At 40.9% G+C, this 20,733-nt stretch overlaps 1 protein-coding gene across 4 annotated transcripts in view; it reads right to left on the bottom strand.

Moving 5' to 3' along the window:
- Positions 1-20,716, bottom strand: part of DDX46 (DEAD-box helicase 46) — a 37,574-nt gene extending 16,858 nt beyond the window's left edge. Inside the window, exons 1-14 of one of the 4 annotated variants that reach the window (XM_083728377.1) lie at positions 20,583-20,716; positions 18,207-18,239; positions 16,695-16,883; positions 16,251-16,418; positions 11,407-11,503; positions 10,722-10,887; positions 9,468-9,625; positions 9,207-9,320; positions 7,920-8,085; positions 7,239-7,359; positions 6,549-6,724; positions 5,611-5,732; positions 3,414-3,492; positions 995-1,077 (exon numbers count right to left, since the gene is read on the bottom strand). In XM_083728377.1, the coding sequence (XP_083584503.1) occupies positions 995-1,077; positions 3,414-3,492; positions 5,611-5,732; positions 6,549-6,724; positions 7,239-7,359; positions 7,920-8,085; positions 9,207-9,320; positions 9,468-9,625; positions 10,722-10,887; positions 11,407-11,503; positions 16,251-16,418; positions 16,695-16,883; positions 18,207-18,239; positions 20,583-20,599 (1,689 nt within the window). In that variant the 5' untranslated portion in view covers positions 20,600-20,716. The remainder of the gene's footprint in view (positions 1-994; positions 1,078-3,413; positions 3,493-5,610; positions 5,733-6,548; positions 6,725-7,238; positions 7,360-7,919; positions 8,086-9,206; positions 9,321-9,467; positions 9,626-10,721; positions 10,888-11,406; positions 11,504-16,250; positions 16,419-16,694; positions 16,884-18,206; positions 18,240-20,582) is intronic. The other 3 variants (XM_083728379.1, XM_083728380.1, XM_083728378.1) reach the window with 3 other exon arrangements.
- Between the last annotated feature and the right edge of the window lie 17 nt (positions 20,717-20,733).

Genomic DNA, 20,733 nt, shown 5'->3' with positions numbered 1-20,733 from the left:
GCAGGCATAGGCAAACTCAGCCCTCCAGATGTTTTGGAACTACAACTCCCATGATCACTAGCTAACAAGATCAGTGGTCAGGGATGATGCGAATTGTAGTCCCAAAACATCTGGAGGGCTGAGATTGCCTATGCCCGGTTTACCCCAACACTTTACATTGGTTGTACAAATACTCAAATAGCAATATGCTCTCAGTGCTTTTTCATTTACTGAAAGAAAATTGTAATTGGAAAGCAAGTGAATATTGGGGACATTGTTTACTGTTGGGCATGGGACAATCTCCTATAAGGATTATTTTTACAGGTCTACTTCTGTACAAATTCTGCAACAAAAAGTGCAGAACAACCCCCCTGCATTCTACTGAAAAGAAACTTCTGTGTCTACATTAGTGGTGGCTAATCTTTCTGATAAGTTTGCCACAAGCATAAGCCTTCTAGAGTTTCTTAAATACATCCCTTTTGTTGTTGCCTGATGCTACTTTGTATATAGTCTACTGAACTGGGGAGCAGGCGGCACTATAGGGCTAAGTATGTGCCAGCCAAGCCTTTGAACTTTCCAGGCACCCATTTCAGATTAATCAAGTATGTTCTAAACAATGGATGGAAGAACTATTTTTGTCTTGGGAGCTGAAATCACTTTTAGGCGTCTTTCAGAGGCCACATGGGCAAGGGCAGAGGTAACGATGGGCACAACAAATATTAATTTTGCTTTGTACAGCAAACTAGTTTGTACACCTGTTTACACATCCTTCTCTATCTTTCATCCAGCCAAGCAAGTAGCATTATTAGTGTTCGAGGACAAACTGACACTAGGCAAACCACTCAAGGATGGTGCAAAGCAGAGCCAGGATGTGGTTTAGGGAGAGTTCCAAGGACCAGATAGAAAGACCTGGAGGGTTGCAATGTGGCCCAAGGTCTAAACTAAAAAGACACACATAACTTCTTCCAACTCCTACAATACAATTATTCTAAGTCTAGTAGTTTCCCATTCTCACCTGAGGCTCAAAGCCCATGTCAAACATTCTATCAGCTTCATCAAGGACAACATATGTCACTCTCCGAAGATTTGTCACTCGACCTATGAAAAGGCGAGAGAAAAATAAAGAGGAAACAATAATAAATCTAAAGGCCATTTTTCTTCAACAGCAAATGTAAATAAAATGGTACATATTCTGACTACTGGCTAAACAAACATTAAACGTTATATTTATTTTAGAAAAGCAATTTGCTAAATGCCTTATCTCTTGCTCCACTGACATTTTGGCAATTGTGTACTGATGCACAAGGCCCATTATTTTGTCAAACTCCTCTCTTGCATACCAGTACAGGGCCAGAAGAACCTGTAAAATTCAGAAAACAGCCCTCACCAAAACACATCATAAAACTAAGACTGAGGTGAAGCAACGAGCCACATCAGCCACTATCTGTGAGCGCCACCTAGAAAAAAACATATTAGAGATTACAGCGCATGTGTGGAAGGCAAAGTTCAAGAGCTAACTGAAGAAGCCCCACAAAAGCCTCTACATAGATTATTATTTGAAATATTTAGGATGGGTGAAAGTAACCACAAAGAAGACAAGAGTTTTGTCACTGTTTTTTTTTCATCAGAAGCAGCACCTCTCACACTGATTTGAAGATGAGAATCATCTAGACAGCAGCTAACAACAAGAATTGTACAAGCCCCATTTCCCATACCTTCAGACACACCTCAACACTTATAATTCAGTCTTTAAAAAGCTACCCCAATTGTAGTGGCAAATGGGTCTATGCATAGTATGTCTTTTGTCTTATTTTATGGTCTAAACTCAAAGAATTTGTCTTTAAAAATAAATCACAACAGATTCTTTCAGAAATGCCAATACAAAAGGCACTTGAAGCTAAACTTAAATGTTGTACACAGTAGCAATTCTACATTATATCATTGAACTGAAGAACCTCCATATGTAAGTAGAACACACTGCCCTACACACATTGCATATGCAATTTGTGGGTTCCCCCCTCCATTAGCAGCAACATCTAAAGCCCTCCCCCCACCACACTAGGGGGTCATGAATCAGTGTGAAGGACAGGGTGTGGATGGAAAAATAAGGGGTGGGGTCAGAAGAACACATACACACCCTGCATTTGTGGTAGTGCTGTCCACTTGGGATTTTAGGATCTTATCTCATGTGATTCGGAATTACATGAGAGCAGATTGAGTTTTAACAACAAAACCCTTAAACACTTAAAACTAGGGAAGAATTGAAATGTCTAAAACCCGCAGGTATTGCTGCTTCTATATGCTGTAAAGGGAATGGGTAAGGCAGGAAAAACCCTACCCAACCTCCTCTGAACATGGGAAGAGCAGAACCCTGACATGAAGTTTGGGGTACATTAAAATCTAAGAAAGCATGGAACTTTCTCCACAGCATAGGGGTTATGCACTCCACCACAAGCTCCCTTCCAGGTGATTCTTTAATTCTGCAGATCCCTAGGTTACTTCCACCTCAATCATCAATTATGATCTGAATTTCTCAACTACTTATTTGGATGCTGGACTGAGTTACACACAAGGGGAGGAACACACAATTTGGCTATTTTGAAGCAATGATATTGCTTTAAAGAAAAGCTGTTTTAATGTGGCTTTTAAGGTAGCTAATTTAAAGCGGATAAAAGGTAAATCTCCTCCTTCAGGACTAAATACATATGTTATTATCCCATTTTAATTGGCAGAATTTTCATTATTTATTCAGCTCCTAAAAGTGTACATTGCTTGGGAACTGCAATGATGTACCTACCTTTGATGGCTTAAGTCTTGGAAGCCCAGTTCTACAATTCTTGAAGGAACTTTTCCCACAGAAGTCAAATGTCAACAGTTTAGTAGAGGTTTTGAAGTACAATATTTAAGCAAATCAAACATTATTTGACAAGCATGCAATACGGAAATAAAAAGCATTTTAAAGCTGCAATATCTCTGTTTAGTCTCTGATTTGTACTGAGACGAAAAACTTACGATATATGGGAGAAATTTCATGTTTTCGTTGAAAATGAATTGTGGATTTACTTCAATTTAGAAATGTGCAGCTATATTTCCTTCAACTAAAGTTAATTACTATGTTGCATTAATGTCAACAAGCATCAGACAGGCAGCATAACTTCAAATTAAGAAACAGTAATCCTAAGTAAGCCAATTTTGAAGTTGATATATAAATCTAAAATGCATGTACTTGTTCTAAGAAATTCTTAAGAGTTACTGTCCTTCACTTATAAGACCCACATCTAAAAGTTATTGGAAAGAACCATTTTTATAACTGTATTCACGATATCTGATATCACAGCTTCAAGAAATACATAACTTCCAGAATTCCATTTATGAATAAAATGTTCCATTTATTTATCATTAAAGAAAATCATTAAATGAAAGTCTCTTCTTACCATTGTTAGCTGCCAACATGTCAATCATGCGGCCAGGTGTGCAAACGATTATTTCAGCACCCCTTTTCAGTTCAGCAATCTGGTTATAAAATAAGTTGAGGAAAATTAAAATATATAACACTTATGGTATTATCAGCAACCCTTAAGCAATTTATTCTACTCATCAGTGATTTAGTACAAATTCCCTCAGCTGTAAACATTAAAGGTTGGGGGTACTATTCCCCTGCAACATCTGACTGGCTCATTTTTTGTCAGTTAAAACAAATCAAAACATAGTAAGATGCTTGCAAACACCTTACTTACTATGGTGTCCCACAAAGATTAATCTGCAGTTGGCTAGCTCAGGGCGGCCTTTTGTTTATAGAAAGCAAAGTCTGCATCCAACCTATTGTAATTTAAATTGCCTTGGGTGGTATCCAGCTTTCACTGTAGAATCAGTGAAATTAATGGAGCTAACTTAGCCATGTTGATTAATTTCAATGGGTCTATTCCAAATAAAACTTAGTTGAGTACTGCGCTCTTGTTATGCGGCAGAGTTTAGACTCAATACATTCCATTTCTTGTGAATTATTAAGTGTGGAATGTCCCAAATATGCAGCTGCGAAACTCCCAATTACTATCTACCGTATTTTTTGTCCCATAGGACTCTCCGTCCCATAGGACGCACCTAGATTTTTCGGGGGGGAAATAAAGGGGAAAAAATTTCCTTTATTTCCCCCCCAAAAGCAGGTCGGGGAAACCGAACCAGGTCGAGGAACAGCGGGATGGCGGCGCTGCGCCTCCCTGCTGTCCCCCGAGCTTGTGGGGCTGGCCGATGTCTGCCCGGCGCGCAGGGCGCTCTGCTTTAGCGCACTTTGCCCGCTGGGCAGCAGGCTGCTATCCGCAGTGTGGGGAGCCCTGTTGGGAACTCCTGGGCGCTCCTTGCGCCGGGCGGCAGACTGCTATCCGCAGCGTGGGGAGCCCTGCGGGGAAATCCTGCAGGGCTCCCCACGCTGCGGATATCTGCCCGGTGCGAGGGGTGCTCTGCTTCAGGGCGCTCCTCGCACCGGGCAGCTGGCTGCTATCCGCAGCGTGGGGAGCCCTGCGGGGAACTCCTACAGGGCTCCCCACACTGCGGATGTCTGCCCGGCGTGAGGGGCGCTCTGCTTCAGGGCGCTCCTCGCACCGGGCGGCAGGCTGCTATCCGCAGCGTGGGGAGCCCTGCGGGGAACTCCTACAGGGCTCCCCACACTGCGGATGTCTGCCCGGCGCGAGGGGCGCTCTGCTTCAGGGCGCCCCTCGCGCCGGGTCCGCAGCCTAGACAGCCCTGCGGGAACTCCTGCAGGGCTGCCTAGGCTGTGGATGTGTTCCCGAAGCGCCGGGCGCTCTGCTTTCAGCACACCTGGTGCTCCAGGAAGCAGGCTGCCATCCGCAGCCTAGACAGCCCTGCGGGAACTCCCGCAGGGCTGCCTAGGCTGCAGATGTCTTCCTGAAGCCTGGAGAGCGAGAGGGGTCAGTGTGCACTGACCTCTCTCGCTCTCCAAGCTTCAGCGAAAGCCTGCATTCACCCCATAGGACGCACCCAGATTTCCCTTTCATTTTTGGAGGAGAAAAAGTGCGTCCTATAGGGCGAAAAATACGGTAAATTGTGAAAGCAGCTCTGCAGTCAAAACAACAGCTGTGGGTTCAACAACAAAACTGAAAGTTCATAAAATTTTACCAGAACAGGAACATATTCAGTTTCATAGATGTGTAGAGTTGGCAGAGACCACAAAGGTCATCTAATCCAACCCCCTGCAAGCAATGCAAGAAGCTTTTGCCCAATCTTTTGCTTGAACCCATGACCCAGAGATTAAGAGTCTCATGTTCTACCTACTGAGCTACTAAGATGGTGATTTTGAAATCGCTCAGCAAAAAGCCCCCTTTGCTAATGTATGCATCAGAGAAGAAACAGGAACCCCCCCCCCGCCCCGGTGGGTGTCCTGTCCCTCTTGGGGTGGGTGTAGTGTGGAATAGCCATGGAAGGCTGCTGCAAGAGCAGAGCCCAGCTCATGCCTCTATGGAACCAAAATAGTAACCTTCGTATTCTCTCTAAATTAAACAACTCTTACAGAGAAGCAACTTTAAACCTAAAAAAGAAAAAGCATCCCAACAAGTTCTGCACCGATAGCAACACAAATCAAGACACTATGAATAGCGAGACAAGATTTATATGTACCTGTTCACTTATTCCTGTTCCTCCATATACACATACAACTCTAACCCCAAGTGTCTTTGAGAACTTCTTACACTCCTTTGTAATTTGCAAAGCCAGCTCTCGGGTAGGAGTCATAATAACAGCTGAAAAGAACAAAGCAGTGTAATCACAAAAATCCTGACTCTTTACTCATAAACAAATCTCACCATTTTCAGCACCTTACTTCCAACACATGCTTAGAAGGTAGCAAGATTTCCTTCCACAAAAGAGATCCAATTTCTAGAATGACACAATTTTCTTTTGTGAGAGAAATCTAATATGTCATAGTAATAGGTATTTTATAGATGTATAGGATTTTATGTACAATATAAAAGTGTTTAAAGAAACAAGGTAAATATGAATTTCACCCATTTTCTTCCCATTAAGCCACGAACTTGGTTTTTTTAGATAACAAATTGGCAAAGCTCTAGCTTGGTGGCTTACAGGCACATTCAGACAACCATCCTTTGCATTTTGTTTCAGTTTTGTTCCTCATTTTGCTGCATATTTCCTGCTGTGCTCCATTCTCCTTTGAACTGCAACCTGGTGCTTTTCCTTAGTAAATCCTGAAGTTGCTTAGTAGCACCCAGTACCTCAATATATATGAGGCGGTGTTTGGGAAGAAAGATTGGGGAGGGAAGGAAACTTGAGGATGGCTCCATAAACTAATCCACACATATTCTGCTAAAAGAAATTAACATTTAAGAAACACCTGCAACACAGAAGCAAAGCATATCCTGTATTGTCTTCCCCTCCGCCTGGCAAGGAGAACAGTTACCAAATTTAATAGTGAAATTATAACTATATAGCACAAGCAGGCATTTCCTTTCATAGTTCACTTCCAGTTCATGGTGGATCCATTAAATTATTAACCTGCACACAAACAGCATGGCATTAAAAAGAATGTTGCTATCATGTACCTATTGGACCCTCTCCTTCTTCCAGTGGTCTCTGATCCATGATGTGCCTGAACATGGGCAACAGAAAAGCAATAGTCTTTCCACTTCCTGTTTTAGCAATGCCAATTAAATCACGTCCACCCATAATTGCAGGTATAGCCTGGGCTTGGATAGGGGTGGGCTTCTCATAGCCATGCCTTAAAGGAAATCAGAGATTGTATGTTAAGAACGTGAACTTTCTATTATGCACATTTTAAAAAAAAAATTACAGAGTCAAAATTATTAATTGAAATTAAAATACATCACAGCATATATATGATTAGTGAACAAGTGACACTAAATAATTAAGTTACCTGTAGCTACCCTGAAATCTTGAATTTGAATGGCTTTGTTAGATAATTTCTTTTACACAGACCCACATGGTAACTGTGTGCTGCAAACAAATAACTACCAAACTTTTAGAAGACATCTGAAGGCAGCCCTGTTTAGGGAAGCTTTTAATGTTTAATAGGTTATTGTATTTTAGTGTTTTGTTGGAAGCCGCCCACAGTGGCTGGGGAAACCCAGCCAGATGGGCGGGGTATAAATATTATTATTATTATTATTATTATTATTATTATTATTAACAGCACAAGTCAGAAAGCAAAGACACAAGGAGAATTCATATATACTTCAAGACATGCATGCTTCATTTTGCTGTTGTTCACTTACTTTTTCATGGAACTCAAGATTTTCATAGAAATACCACACTGTACCCAGGTTTTAATTGGCTTAGGACATCCTTTACCCTTGACTATAATTCCTTCCATTTCCAGCCTATATGCATTCACCTCTGAAACACAATCCAGATTAGCATACTGATTAACTTATCCACATAAATCAATGCCCTCTTGTAAGATATTCTCTGCACATGTGATATTATTGACCTCTGCAGCAATGTTTTTGATAAAGCATATTGAGATTTCCAATAAGCTTTCTATGTTGTAAGCATGACTACAAAAGGCAGTGTTATGCATTAATATAGGCATTAATATATGTTGATGACTCTCTTTTCCTAACACAGTAAGCTTACAACTTATGCGTAATTAACTTGTGTACATTCAGCTTTAAGCACTTGGAGAAAAAGAAAAAAATTAAAAGGGGGGAAGGGTGTGGGTGTTCAGGAGAAAAGAATTTGGCAATCCCACCAACATTGTACCCAATGCGTTTAGACTATATACAAAATTGGCTATATATGCACTATATACAAAATAGTGCAATCCCCAGAATGTAGCCCCCATGTAAGCGTGAATGCTTACTGTATGCCAGGTATCTCCCTATTTTTATCCATGGTCATCTGAAATGCAACAGCTCTGAAACTAGAGTTACTACTACTTTGTCGGTTGTTATTACCTTCCTGAGTCATCTTAGCCAGCTCTGGGACTTCAACATAGAAGTTTTTCCTGTAGGGCTCATATTCAATCTTCCCATGATCCACTGGTTCCAGCAATTTCCTATGTTTGGTCTGGTACCCTGTCAGTGCAGTCTGGAGATCTACTTCCTCCTCTTCAGAAGAATACTGTTGAGTTATAAAATCACAAAAGCCAAACATTCAGGCAAAGTAATATTCAGGCAAAATCTGCTTTCTGCAGAGCATGTTTACCTTACCTTGCTAACTGAAAGTTATACTAAGAGCAGTCTAGGGCTGGGCAATAACTGCTTTCCAATATAGCAATATATCACCAGCTAAACATCGTGGTATATCACAATATCTGAAATAAGGAAATATGCAGAAGCGAACAGGACACTGTCCTAGCAACTGCTACTACTTACAGGTCTAAAACTGATAAATGATATTATCAATCACCTCATGGCCACTTTCAGCAGCAGGAAAGCCAAAATTCATCCAAATGTTTGGTTTGGGACTTGGCAAATGGTGGTACTCAGGACAATCCAAAGTATGGTGATGAGTCATAGTGAAAAGAAATAATCTGGGACTGCCAGACTGCCAGCAGGCCTTCTAGGCGGCAGAGGCAGCAGCAGCCTGGCAGTGGCAAAATCAACAACGGGGGGGGGGGGGGCAGTAGCCATGGCAGCCTGGCAGCAGTGGCACAATAATCAGCAGCCTGAGAAGCCTTGTCATGGCAGTGGGCAGCAGCAGCGACAGCAGCCTGCGAGGCCTTGTCGAGGTGGCGTCAGTAGTAGTGGCCTTCAATGCCTTGCCACACTGGCAAAAGCGGCAACGGCCTGCAAGCCTTTCTCATGGCGGTGGTGGCAGCAGTGGCCTGTGAGGCCTTGCAGTGGTGGCAGGAGACGCTAGCAGAAGCAGAGGTGGCCTGCAAGGCCTTGTAAGCCCCCCACTACTATTGCTGCCCTCTTCTGTTGCCACCATAAGGCCTCGCAAGATGCTTATTCTAATCCTTCTTACTTCTAATTATTATCAGTGACTCTGCAGTTCTGAAAGTGTAAATCTCAAAAGGAAGGTATTAAGACTTAAGTATAGGCAAATGCCATTATATTTTACAACACCTATGGCAACTCTTCATTTTTCCTGTGGGAAATATACAGTTTTGCATATAGATTGGTGAACACCACAAAACTGGGTTACATACATGGTTAAAACAAACTGTTTTCTAAAATCTATAAACTTTATAGGGGATTTCATATGGCAAAATAAACAATTTGGCATGTTGTAATTACCTCCATTGCATCTTGGTCATTCACCATAAGTTCTCCTTTCTTCTTTTCTGTTTCTGGAGATGCTTTTTTGGTTTTCACCACTGTTACTACTTTAGTAACTGTTGGCCCAGATTTCTTTAAAAAGAAAAGGTCATAAACATTAGAAATTTTACAAGCCATCCTACTAGCAAACCCTATAGGGTACTAGTTTTGATTTCATATATTTCAGATTCAATGCACATATACTATTTTAAGACCTGAACATGATTTTTTAAAATTTACCTTTTCACTTCCACCTCCACCTCCACCTTTTACACTTCTCATATTGAACTTCTTAACCTCTTCTTTCACTTCTTCCATATATGCATCTAATGGATCAAGTTCTTCATCTTCAATCTCATTACCTTCCTTTTCCCCTTCTGCAGTTTCTTCATCATCATCTAATGCAAAAAGAGGTTTTAACAATATTTAATACCATTCTGAGATACAAGAAGTTTGTACAATTACAATTCATGCTTTCATAAACAAATGAATCAAATTGTTTCTTCTTGCCAAACAACTTTAACACTTGCATGCATCCATTTATCATCATCATTATAATATTTGTATACTGTATTCATCCAAAGATCACAGAGTGGTTCACAACATAAAAATAGAAAATGAGAACACAAATACATAAATATAATAAAAACAAATCCCCTCCCACAAACACGTTTAAGAGGCCATAGAATATTTAATCAGGCAAAGGCCTACTTATAGAGAAACATTTACACCTGGTACCTAAAGATATGTAATGAAGGCACCAGGCAAGCTGCCCTTGGGACAGCATTCCATAAACAGGGATACACCACAAAATAGGCCCATTCTTATGTTGCCACTCTCTGGACCTCCCATGGAGGGGGCACACAAAGGACCTCAGATGATGATCACAGGGTCTGGGTCAGTTCAGAAGCTTAACATGTGCCCAACCCAATGGCTGGGTTTGCACATCACTCTAAACCAATGAATGATTTATCATGGCAATGCAAAAATGCTGGTTCCCAACAAGGAGCGTGCACCTATTTTGCTCCTCCCCAGCATGGGATGGCAGCTAAGCCAAGGTTTGGCTTAGTGTGTCGTCCGAATATGGGATTGTGGCTAATGTCTCCCCTACCTAACTAGGACCTGTAACTGCACACCTTGGCTACATATCATAGTTCAGGAGAGACCTCAACCATGATCCTGGGTTCAGACAACACACTGAACCAAACCTCGGCTTAGCTGCTACACAGCAGCAAACTAAGAAGTCTGGGAAGGAGTAAAGTGGGTGTTATTTCCTCCTTGGGAGTTTGCATATTTGCATACTATCGGCCATGGTTTGGGCTTAGCATGACATGCAAATGCAGCCCATATCTTCCCCTTTCCCTTAACCACTTTGAATGCAAAAAAGTAAAGTACATATGACATTGTACAGAACATGATCTTCCACATCTGCACATGTGCAACAGCAACAAAAAGTCTTCCCTCCCCACAGTTAGTTACATAAGAAGTTAATACCATCATCATCTTCTAAGCTCCATTTTTTCCCCTGCTTCATTTCTTCAATTTCTTTCTTTAGTTCTCCTATATTTTCCATAGCTTTTTTGCGCTGTTCTTCTCTCCATTTCTCTACTCTTTCTTTTCGCTTCCTCATTTCCTCTTCTAGTTTGTTCTGATCGAAATTCTGAGGGAGAAAAAGCAACCATATGCAGTTACTGATCACTGACATAAACTCTGTTTTTCTAAAAGGAGATGCAAGACATTGCCAGTCACATCCAACATAAAATCTTGGGAAACTCATGTGTAACAATACAAGTCTACTCTCTTGGAGAATTAAGTACTGTCATTCTGTGCCTTGGACAGCTACTGTGTTTCATTCACTAATGAAGCAAAACATAAGCAGCAGAACATAGGAAAAAGCAAGCAGGTTCCAGCTGCACAGCTGTAATTACAAGAAACTGTTGTTACAGCAGCAGTAAGTAAATGCCCACAATCACAACACAAATGTAGCTTATGTTCTACTTGTTAGAAGTCCTCTATTGAGCCACTACATTCTGTCCAGAAGGATGATTTAGAACAGATGTTTGTGCTACATGCAGAGAAACAATACTTTATACAGCATTAGAAACACTATGAAGTTGATAAACTACAGTATTGTGCCCATTATTGAACAATGAAACTTTTCAATAGTTACTATACATACATTTACATCTTGACCCTTTTCTTCTTCTTTGTCCTCTTTCTCTTTTTTCTTTTCTTTGTTAACTTCCACACCTTCTACCTTTTCTTTTGATCGTGATCTGAAAGACAGTATCAAGAGTTGCATATGACTGATGGTGAATGTCAGCTTCCCTTAAGAAGCTTTAGGTGTAGTGAAGGAAACAAAAATGGTATTGCACATAAGTAACAATATACTATGGAAAAATATTATTTAACACTGGAATCCCCAACATGGCACCCACAAACACAGTCTTTGCACCTGTCAATGCCCCCTGCCTCTCACAATTTTTGCTGGGTGTGAGCTGCCTGCTTCTTTCCTGTGCATTCTGTTTGTTTTGGCATATGTGCAGGTGCTTTGCCCACACTGAGAAGGGGGTTCTGAGCACTGCCGGTTTTTCTTACATGAAGTGGGATACTGAATTTTGTGCTGAAATTAATAGTTTTAGTTTCCTAAATGTGCTCTGAAACGCAAAAGGTTTGGGAATAATGTTATTGCACTCGCAGAATGACTTCCATTCACGCAACAGAAATTCCCATCCCTCTCTTTTCCCAGATTAGGAGATTTGTACTGTAAAATCCTAAGAGCTGATTTGGAGGGGCACACAGGGGGAAAAGAGGGAGAAGTTCCATTGAACAAGTAGAATTTGTTCAATAAGCATGCTAAATTCGATGGAGACAAACCTGTTTATTAAAAAATAAGACTATCATGTTCAACTGGATTCACACCCAAGTAAATGTGCAAAACATTACAGCCATAAAATATAATCTAAAGCACCATCCCCCAACCTTGAGTCCCCAAAAATTGATGGACTAGAACCCCAATCATCCCTTACTACTGTCATGCTGGCTGGAGAGGATTTATTACTTATTTGGTGCATTTATTACCTGCCCTACACCACAAGGTCACAGAACAGGCTACACAGCAAAAAGACAGTACAATATAAAATAATGACAGCTAAACTCAGTTCAACATAACCAGCATACAATCACAAACAACCAAACACTCCCAAAAGCTGGAGTAAAAAGCTGTACCTTAGCATGCCTTCAAAATATATGTAGAGCTGCCATTGGATACACATCTAAAAATAGGTGTTTCCAAAATGTAGGAGCTTCCACTGAAAAGGCCCTACTGCATACCACTGCCCCACACACTAGTGCTTTTTAACTTGTTCATAAGCAATCTAGAGTACAAGTATAAAGTGATGCATTTCACATATATGCTCCTGGGGTCTGAACTAGCAGTGACTGACCAGGAATGAGACCTTGGGGTTATAGTGGATAGTTCAATTAAGGTGTTGATCCAGTGTGTGGCAGCTGTAAGGAGCATTAGGAAAGAAGCTGGAAATAAAACTACTGATATCATAACAGCATTACACAAAGCTATTGGTATGAAGACATTAGGAACACTGTGTACAGTTCTAGTGACCACACATCAAAAAGAATAATTTAGAGTTGGATAGGGTTCAGAAAACGGCAACCAAAATGATCAAGAGGATGGAAAAACTCCCCTATAAGGAAAAGTTGAAGTATTTGGATTATTTTTTTTAATTCAGAGAAATAGCAAGTAAGAGGAGGCATGACAGAAGTTTATAAAAGTATGCATATCATGAAGAAAGTGGATAGACAAGTTTTTCTTTCTGTCTCATAACACCCAATGAAGCTGAATTTTGGAATATTCAAGATACAATAAAGTGTCTTCCTTACACAGTTCAACTATGGAATTTGCTTTCACAGGAAGGTGTAACGGCCACCAACTTGGATGATTCTGAAAGAAGCTTAGACAAATTCATGGAAGTAAAAAATAAAAACAACCATTGGCTGCTAACCATGATGGCTATGCTTTGCCTTCACAATTACAGGCAGTATGCTTTGGAATATCAGTTACTAGACACCGTAGGTGGGAAGAGTGCTCTTGCACATGCCCTGCTTGTGGGCTTCCCATTGGCATATGGCTGCTACGGTGAGAGCAGGACACTGAACAAGATGGCCTGATCCACCAGGCCCTTCTTATGCCCATGTGACTCAAGGGGCTTCAAAAGGAAAAAGAAAACTGTCTGCAGCGCTCTGTATTTGCCTCTTTAGATCCTGGCCTTAATCTCATCATGCACATAATTTCAGACATTTACAATTTATAGGCATATACCAAGTGTTAGGCTCCATTTTGATCTTTTCTTTCTTTTTTTCTTTTTCTCTCTTTCTTTCTTTTTGAAAGCAAACACTTATTGAAAATTTAATTTCCAGAATACCTACGCGTAACTAATAGTCCCAGTGTTTATTTTACACCTCCTTGAAGGAAACAGCTTGTGCAAATCAACTAAAAATGAATGCTTGTTTCACTAAGTGATTTAGCACTTGCTTTGGAAGTGTTAGTGTCCTCCAAGGAGTCACTGCTGGCTAAAATGAATGTTTTAAAACACACACCTTCCCTCAGAATCTGACAGACTTGGCTTCAATATGAAAGCCATTTATCATGTTTATTATGGATTTTTATTATTCCCACCTCTTCTCCCACAAAAAGGACAAATCCAATTCAAACATGTGCTAACCCTTGGCTATAAATGTAGAAATCATTTTGGTTGGTAAAATCTTATAAAGTTCTCTTTAGAGCCCACTGAAAGGTTTTAACAAAAACCATATGCTTATCTTAAACAACAGTTTATGTCACTGAACTTTCAAGACATTATCTTTGTGACTTTAGAATAAGGTTGATAAAGCTAGATGGATATATTTCTGAAATGGCTTACATATTTTTATTGTATACCTTGACCACATGCTTGCGCAATACTTTTCATTTAACACACCTGTTTTTAATTTTGAGAAAGCAGATCTGTAGAACAAAGAGGACTCCTTCAGGTTTTCTAAACGTAGTGATAGCAGCACAGAGGCCCCAAAGGAACAAGTTATAAAGAATGGTTTGATTTTCTGAGAGGCCAGAGAATCACCAATGCCATTTTCTTGCAGCCCAGGATTCCGAAACAGCAGATAAACACAGTGCCCAGCAACGAGAGCACCAAGATCAATCACTAGGTGGAGCAGGCACACAACTCTCTCTATAAAGAGCAGCTACTCAACAAACAAGTAACAGAACTAAATCTTTTCTTACATAGTATTATTTACAGAAAAATAAAAATAAAGGGCTCCCTATCATAATGGTTGGGGATGAGGGTGGCACTGTGGGTTAAATAACAGAGCCTAGGACTTGCCAATCATAAGGTCGGTGGTTCGAATCCCCGTGACGGGGTGAGCTCCCGTTGCTCGGTCCCTGCTCTTGCCAACCTAGCAGTTCGAAAGCACGTCAAAGTGCAAGTAGATAAATAGGTACCGCTCCGGTGGGAAGGTAAACGGTGTTTCCATGCGCTGCTCTGGTTCGCCAGAAGCGGCTTAGTCATGTTGGCCACATGACCCGGAAGCTGTACGCCGGCTCCCTCGGCCAATAAAACGAGATGAGCGCTTTATTGAGATGAGCCAAGACTGGACCTAATGGTCAGGGGTCCCTTTACCTTTATCATAATGGTACAGGTAACAACACCAGAGTACATAGATTAGAGTGTATGCAACACCAACCCCCTGTCAGGAAGGATGAAGGAAGGTTTTTGGATACAAGTTAAGAACCTCAACAAGAAGAAATGGTTTCCTCATTATGAAGCCAGATACAAAAAGTACTCTGCATTACATGTCCCTCACAATACTCAACATTTCCTGTTTTGTGTCTTTGCTGACTCTGCAATGCTGTGTACATAAACACTGCCCATACATGCTCTTCCATTTTTATTGGGATTGCTTTAAAAATGTGTGGGTACAGCTTAGGAAATGGGGGGGGGGGAGAGAATACAGAACTGAAGTGCCTGAGGTAAATAAAAGTTATAAAAGGAGAAAGTCCACCACAGTGGAACAGCAGGTCAAACCTAAGAAGAAGGCAAATGCAAAACATCTGTCCTGGATCTCAGCAAAATTTTAAGGTTGTTATTATCATGATAGTTTCTGCTGCAATCATGCCAAGTTCAGATGAGGCAAACGTATGTTAAAAAATGTGGGGCTCTTCCTTTTTGGCACTGTGGTGGTGGTGAAGCAGATTTCAAAGCAGTCAAATGAAATATTGTAATAAAACTTGATAAAGGAAAGGACTCTATAATGTAGTATTTCCCAACAATTAATCTTCTAATGTCAGACTCTGAATTTTCAGAAACTTGGCATTTCATCTCTAGTGCTAATGGTTGCAGCAAAAGTATTAGAAATTTACTAGCAGTTCACACCAGGACAGAGGGAAGGGAGAAAAGAACTTATTAACTGGATACCATACAGAAGCAATTAGGCATATTTCCCCAATGCTCTTCCCTAATCACTTCATTTACTCACTTGTTTCTTCATATTCAATCTCTTGTCCCTATTCCTCACAAACTCAATACAATCCTCCTTATTTTTTATTCTACCATGCTTATCTCCATGCCTTCCTATACGTTGCTCTCTACCAACGGACATTCTTCTTCTCTCATTGGTATTTATCAAAGTGTTTTTTTCCTTCCCAAAGTCACAGAAAAGGTAGCTGTAACTCCCTCATCACATTATCAGAGATGCTCCAATGTCACCATCACCACTTCACAGCACACACAATGAAACACTCCCCCCCCCCCGGATATTTTTTTCTAATCTTCAAACGAGCTGTACTGATGGCAAGTTCCCTCTCTGTGTATATGCTTAATTCATGGTTAGCCAGAGTAAGTTCAAACTTTCTTATGACTTGTCTATAGAAAGTTGACCATAATTACAGCTATTCTATTAAAGTATTCAAATATTTAACAAAATGGCATGCATTAGTATGTCAATTACCTGTTTTCTACTTTCTTGTTCTTGCCAGGGCTAGAAGATCGGGACCGTCGCCCTCTACTGCGGCTTCTGGATCTTCTTCTCTCTCGACTGCGTGATCGTCTCCTCTCTCTGCTCCGTTCCCGCTCTCTGCTTCGTGAACGCCTACGCACAAGCAGATTTTGGGTAATACTGTGTAAACAAAATATTATTTCTAGTTTAATCATTAAAAAGAGAGATAGTAGAAAATATTCATTAGTAATCTAAAAAGATTTCATTAGTAATCTAAAAAGAAAACAGGACAAGCATTAATACCAATGATTACAGCTTTTCAAGGAAAATGACCAACTGAGAACACTTCCTACTGGACACATCTTCTAGTTAGAAGCAACCTCTTTCACCAGAAAACACCCAGTATCTCCCAGGGAAGGAATGTTTTAATAAGTTATTCAATTTTCCTTTGCTTACCTCACACGCTTTCGATCACGTGACCGAGATCTCCTCTTGTCCCTGCTCCGTGATCTTTCACGCCTACGTTCTCTGTCCCTGCTTCTAGAACGTCTATCATCTCCACGTTTTGCTCTTTTGTCAGTTGGAGAGCGACTCTTAGAACGGCTACCAGAACGCCCTCGTGATGAGGAGCGCTTCCGATAATGCCTGTGGTAGCAACAGAATGGTCAAGACACAACACCAAAATTGGAGTTTAGCATACACAACCACAGATGTTTTCAAAGAATACAAGCTTTAGAGCTTTTAAAAAGGTTAAACATTAGCTCTTGACTTATCTTCATATGCTGGACAAGGACTGAGGAGGCACAGCTACAAATCTCACTCAACCATGTGTGGGCCAGTCTCTCTTAGTCTAATCTACTTTACAGGCAGGTGAGTGATTGTTAGTATTTCCCCCCCCAAAAAAGCTTGATAAGTCTGGGTAATACCCTCCCCTCCTCAATTTGGAGTCTCAAAAAATAGGGGTCGTCTTATACACGGGGCGTGTTATACACAGAAAAGTATGTTAAATAAGATAAAATTCAGAACTCATAAGAGGGGCTGACAATAATAGAGTTCTTTGAGCTCTATTATTTTGTATGTAAAGTATTTCCTTTTCAAATGGAAGCATGGCTCAAGGCAAAGAAGCATAACAATAACAGAAGGAAAGCAGTTTAGGAATTAATAAAACAGTGAGTAAAAGCAAAAATAAATGATAAACTAACATACTTTGAACCATTTCCAGGCAACTAACTATTAACACTGTTAATTTCTAGGGCTGTAATGTCATGTAGATTATAAATTAGGACAGAAGATAACATTATCCGTTTGTTGGCAGCTTGATCAAGCAATCCAATCTCTGGATAATTGTATACTCAGCCCCTAAATTACAATGGGACAGCCATTCATGTCAGCATTGCCTATTGTTTAATTTTGAGATGGGGTAGAGAGAAATAATGCAGTAGAAACAGTAGTATTTTTATGCCCAAAATGTTAAAAATTGTACTTTCCCTCTACCATATATCATAAATTAGAAGTATTGGGTTAATATCCAAAATACATGCCAAACATTCTCAAGAGCCACTAGCACCCTATAACACAGTTAAGGCTGCTAAGCAAACCATACCAAGAAAATCAAACATAGGGTGAAAAGAGTAAAGTATTACTTAAAACACTGCAACCTAAATAAATATCTTGCTAAAACCTTTTGTGGAACTGAAAATATAGAAAAACTAAAGAACTGTATCTTGTAGTACTATGAAAAACCGGCAGGTCCCAGTGTTTTCTTCCTTTGCAACAAGTGCACTTCATCTTGAGCAGGAAGAACCCACAGAGGTTAGAAAAGAATAGGGGCCCTGTGAATATCTAAATTGGGCCCCATACAGATATACTGAAAAAGGATGAGAACTTTATTAACACAATCATTAACATAGTAATCTGAGCTTAGAAAGTGTGAGATCAAAAACTATTATTTTAAATAGGGTAACTCACTGTTTTTGTTTGGACACCTGTTGCTTTGTTGATCTAAGGAAATGAGAGAGATTAAGATAAACAAGGTGAAACCTTCTACTAAACCAGCATGTAACCTTTCACACTATGTGACATAAATGGTCCAGACTCATGCCATGCAATACTGGGATTTTCCCTAATGTCATGAAACCATGTGTTACTGTGAAAGTCATTACAAGCTTATTACATAAGTCTTCAAACCATGTTCCATGCCAGTCAAGAGTTTTCTTCCATTTAGTCCAAGAAGCATTACATTGGCTTTTAAGAAATGGCTAATATGGAAATCCATTTGCCTTGAGGCCAGGCTTCACCTGTACAAGACAACCAATCTGTAGAAGTTGTTCCAACAGTATTAGTAATTTCCAGGGCAAACCATAGGGATGTTGGAAAAGTCAGAGGTCCAAATATTATAAGAATTGTCAGTAATCAGCTATGAATTCCCAAGCACAAAATACACACATTGTCCATTAAAACATATACATATAAAAATACACACACTTTTTCATTTCAACATACATGCAGGTAGAGACACAATCACCTGGTTGTATGTATTTTTAGTATGGATCACAGTTAAAAACACACACATGCACAATTCATACTTGTTGGATAATGTGCATTTTAAACTCACGGAGTGGGATTGACCTAATGAGGCTTCCCCCTGCACCCACCCCCAATTAGCCTAAGGGGAGTCAGGAGAACCTTCAGAACAGTGTGCAGGTGAAAGAAGGGAGATCATTCTGTCTGGTGATGGTTGTACATTTGTCATAGTACAACACTGAATTTTACTTATGTATTCGTGTCCATGTACTACAACAAAAATCATAAGAAGCAGCCTTGTGTTATTGTTACTGGTTCAGTGAACAGTCTGAGAGCCTCCAAGGATGTAATGATGTTAAGCAGGGATGGGTTAGATCAGTGCCTGACAGACTACTGTGGGCCCCACAAAAGTTGCCCTGAGCTTCCTCTAAAATAAGAATGAGATATAACCGAGAAAAATAAAAATACGCAATCTGCCAAGTCACTATTAAGGCTCTCTCTACAAATTATTTTGGCTCAGGTATGCTACAACCATTCATTGCTAGCCTCGGTTCAGCCTAACTACCATAAACCTGCAAATCTGTTTCATCCCAATATTGATTAACAGCAGTAACACAGTGGCAGCTAATGACATATTGAACTTTTAAAAATGAACAAAGTTGACCTTGCAGGAGGGTCTACTCAGTAGTGGCACCCACCCTGTGGAACACCCTCCCATCAGATGTCAAAGAAATTAAAAACTATATGACATTTAGAAGACATCTGAAGGCAACCCTGTTTAGGGAAGTTTTTAATGACTGATGTTTTCATGTATTTTTAATATTTTGTTGGAAGCAGCCCAGAGTGGCTGGGGAAACCCAGCTGGATGGGCAGGGTAGAAATAATAAAATTGTTATTCACAGGTCATCCCAATTTACAGAGGATTATGGCCAGTCTGGATAACTAATGGCCTGGTAAAGGTGAGAAGCAGCAACACATTAGAAATTAATAAGAAGAGAGAGGGTATCATTTTGCATACAGTGGTACCTCAGGTTACACACGCTTCAGGTTACATACGCTTCAGGTTACAGACTCCGCTAACCCAGAAATAGTGCTTCAGGTTAAGAACTTTGCTTCAGGATGAGAACAGAAATCGTGCTCTGGCGGCACGGCGGCAGCAGGAGGCCCCATTAGCTAAAGTGGTGCTTCAGGTTAAGAACAGATTCAGGTTAAGAATGGACCTCTGGAACGAATTAAGTACTTAACCCAAGGTACCACTGTATTTTATTACAATTGAGTAGAGCTGATCTCATGGACACCAAAATTAATCCAACCTTGCATGGGAAATATGTGGCATTTCCTTTTCTGGCTGAAATTCATATTTAGAAAACCATTCTGTTGGGTCGTTGAAGCTAATGCTATCGACCCCTGGCCTGGGGATGAGGTGGGTTCAAAACCAGGAACAGAAACATTCCTGTCCGGGGGTGGGGTGGGGAGAAGGACGGCCATCAGCCGCCTCAAACACATAACAGAGAAGCAGAGCGAAAAACTGCCCTGATGATGCCCCGTCTAAAGTTGTAAATCATTATAATATAGAAATATCATGACGGACTCTATGAAAGTGTCTGAAATAAAGTCCCGGCTCGTTTGGCAGTTGCGACACTCCTGACGGCGAGAAGCTCGTGGAGAACCTCGCGACCCCCGAACGGCCTTCCTCCCGCGCGGCTCCCCCTGACGCGGCCCCGCGAAGGGCCTCCCCGAGGGGCCGGCCACTTTTGTCCCTTACGGAAAGGCCGACGCGGGCAGGGCCCGACCCGCTCCCGCAAAGGCCTCCCGGCTCACCTGGACTCGCGACCCATAGCGGCCTCTTCCTCCTCCTTCCTGACTTGATCCCTCAAGGCTTAGCGGCGGCGGCGGCAGCAGCGGCAGCCATTTCCGAAGGAATAAGCGAAGCGGAAATGAACCGCGCTACGCAGAAAGCGGAAGGAAGGGG

This window comes from Podarcis gaigeae, assembly GCF_964106915.1.
Source record: "Podarcis gaigeae genome assembly, chromosome: 2".
In the NCBI taxonomy this organism is placed as follows: Eukaryota; Metazoa; Chordata; class Lepidosauria; order Squamata; family Lacertidae; genus Podarcis; species Podarcis gaigeae.
This window is presented reverse-complemented; position numbering and strand designations above follow the sequence as displayed.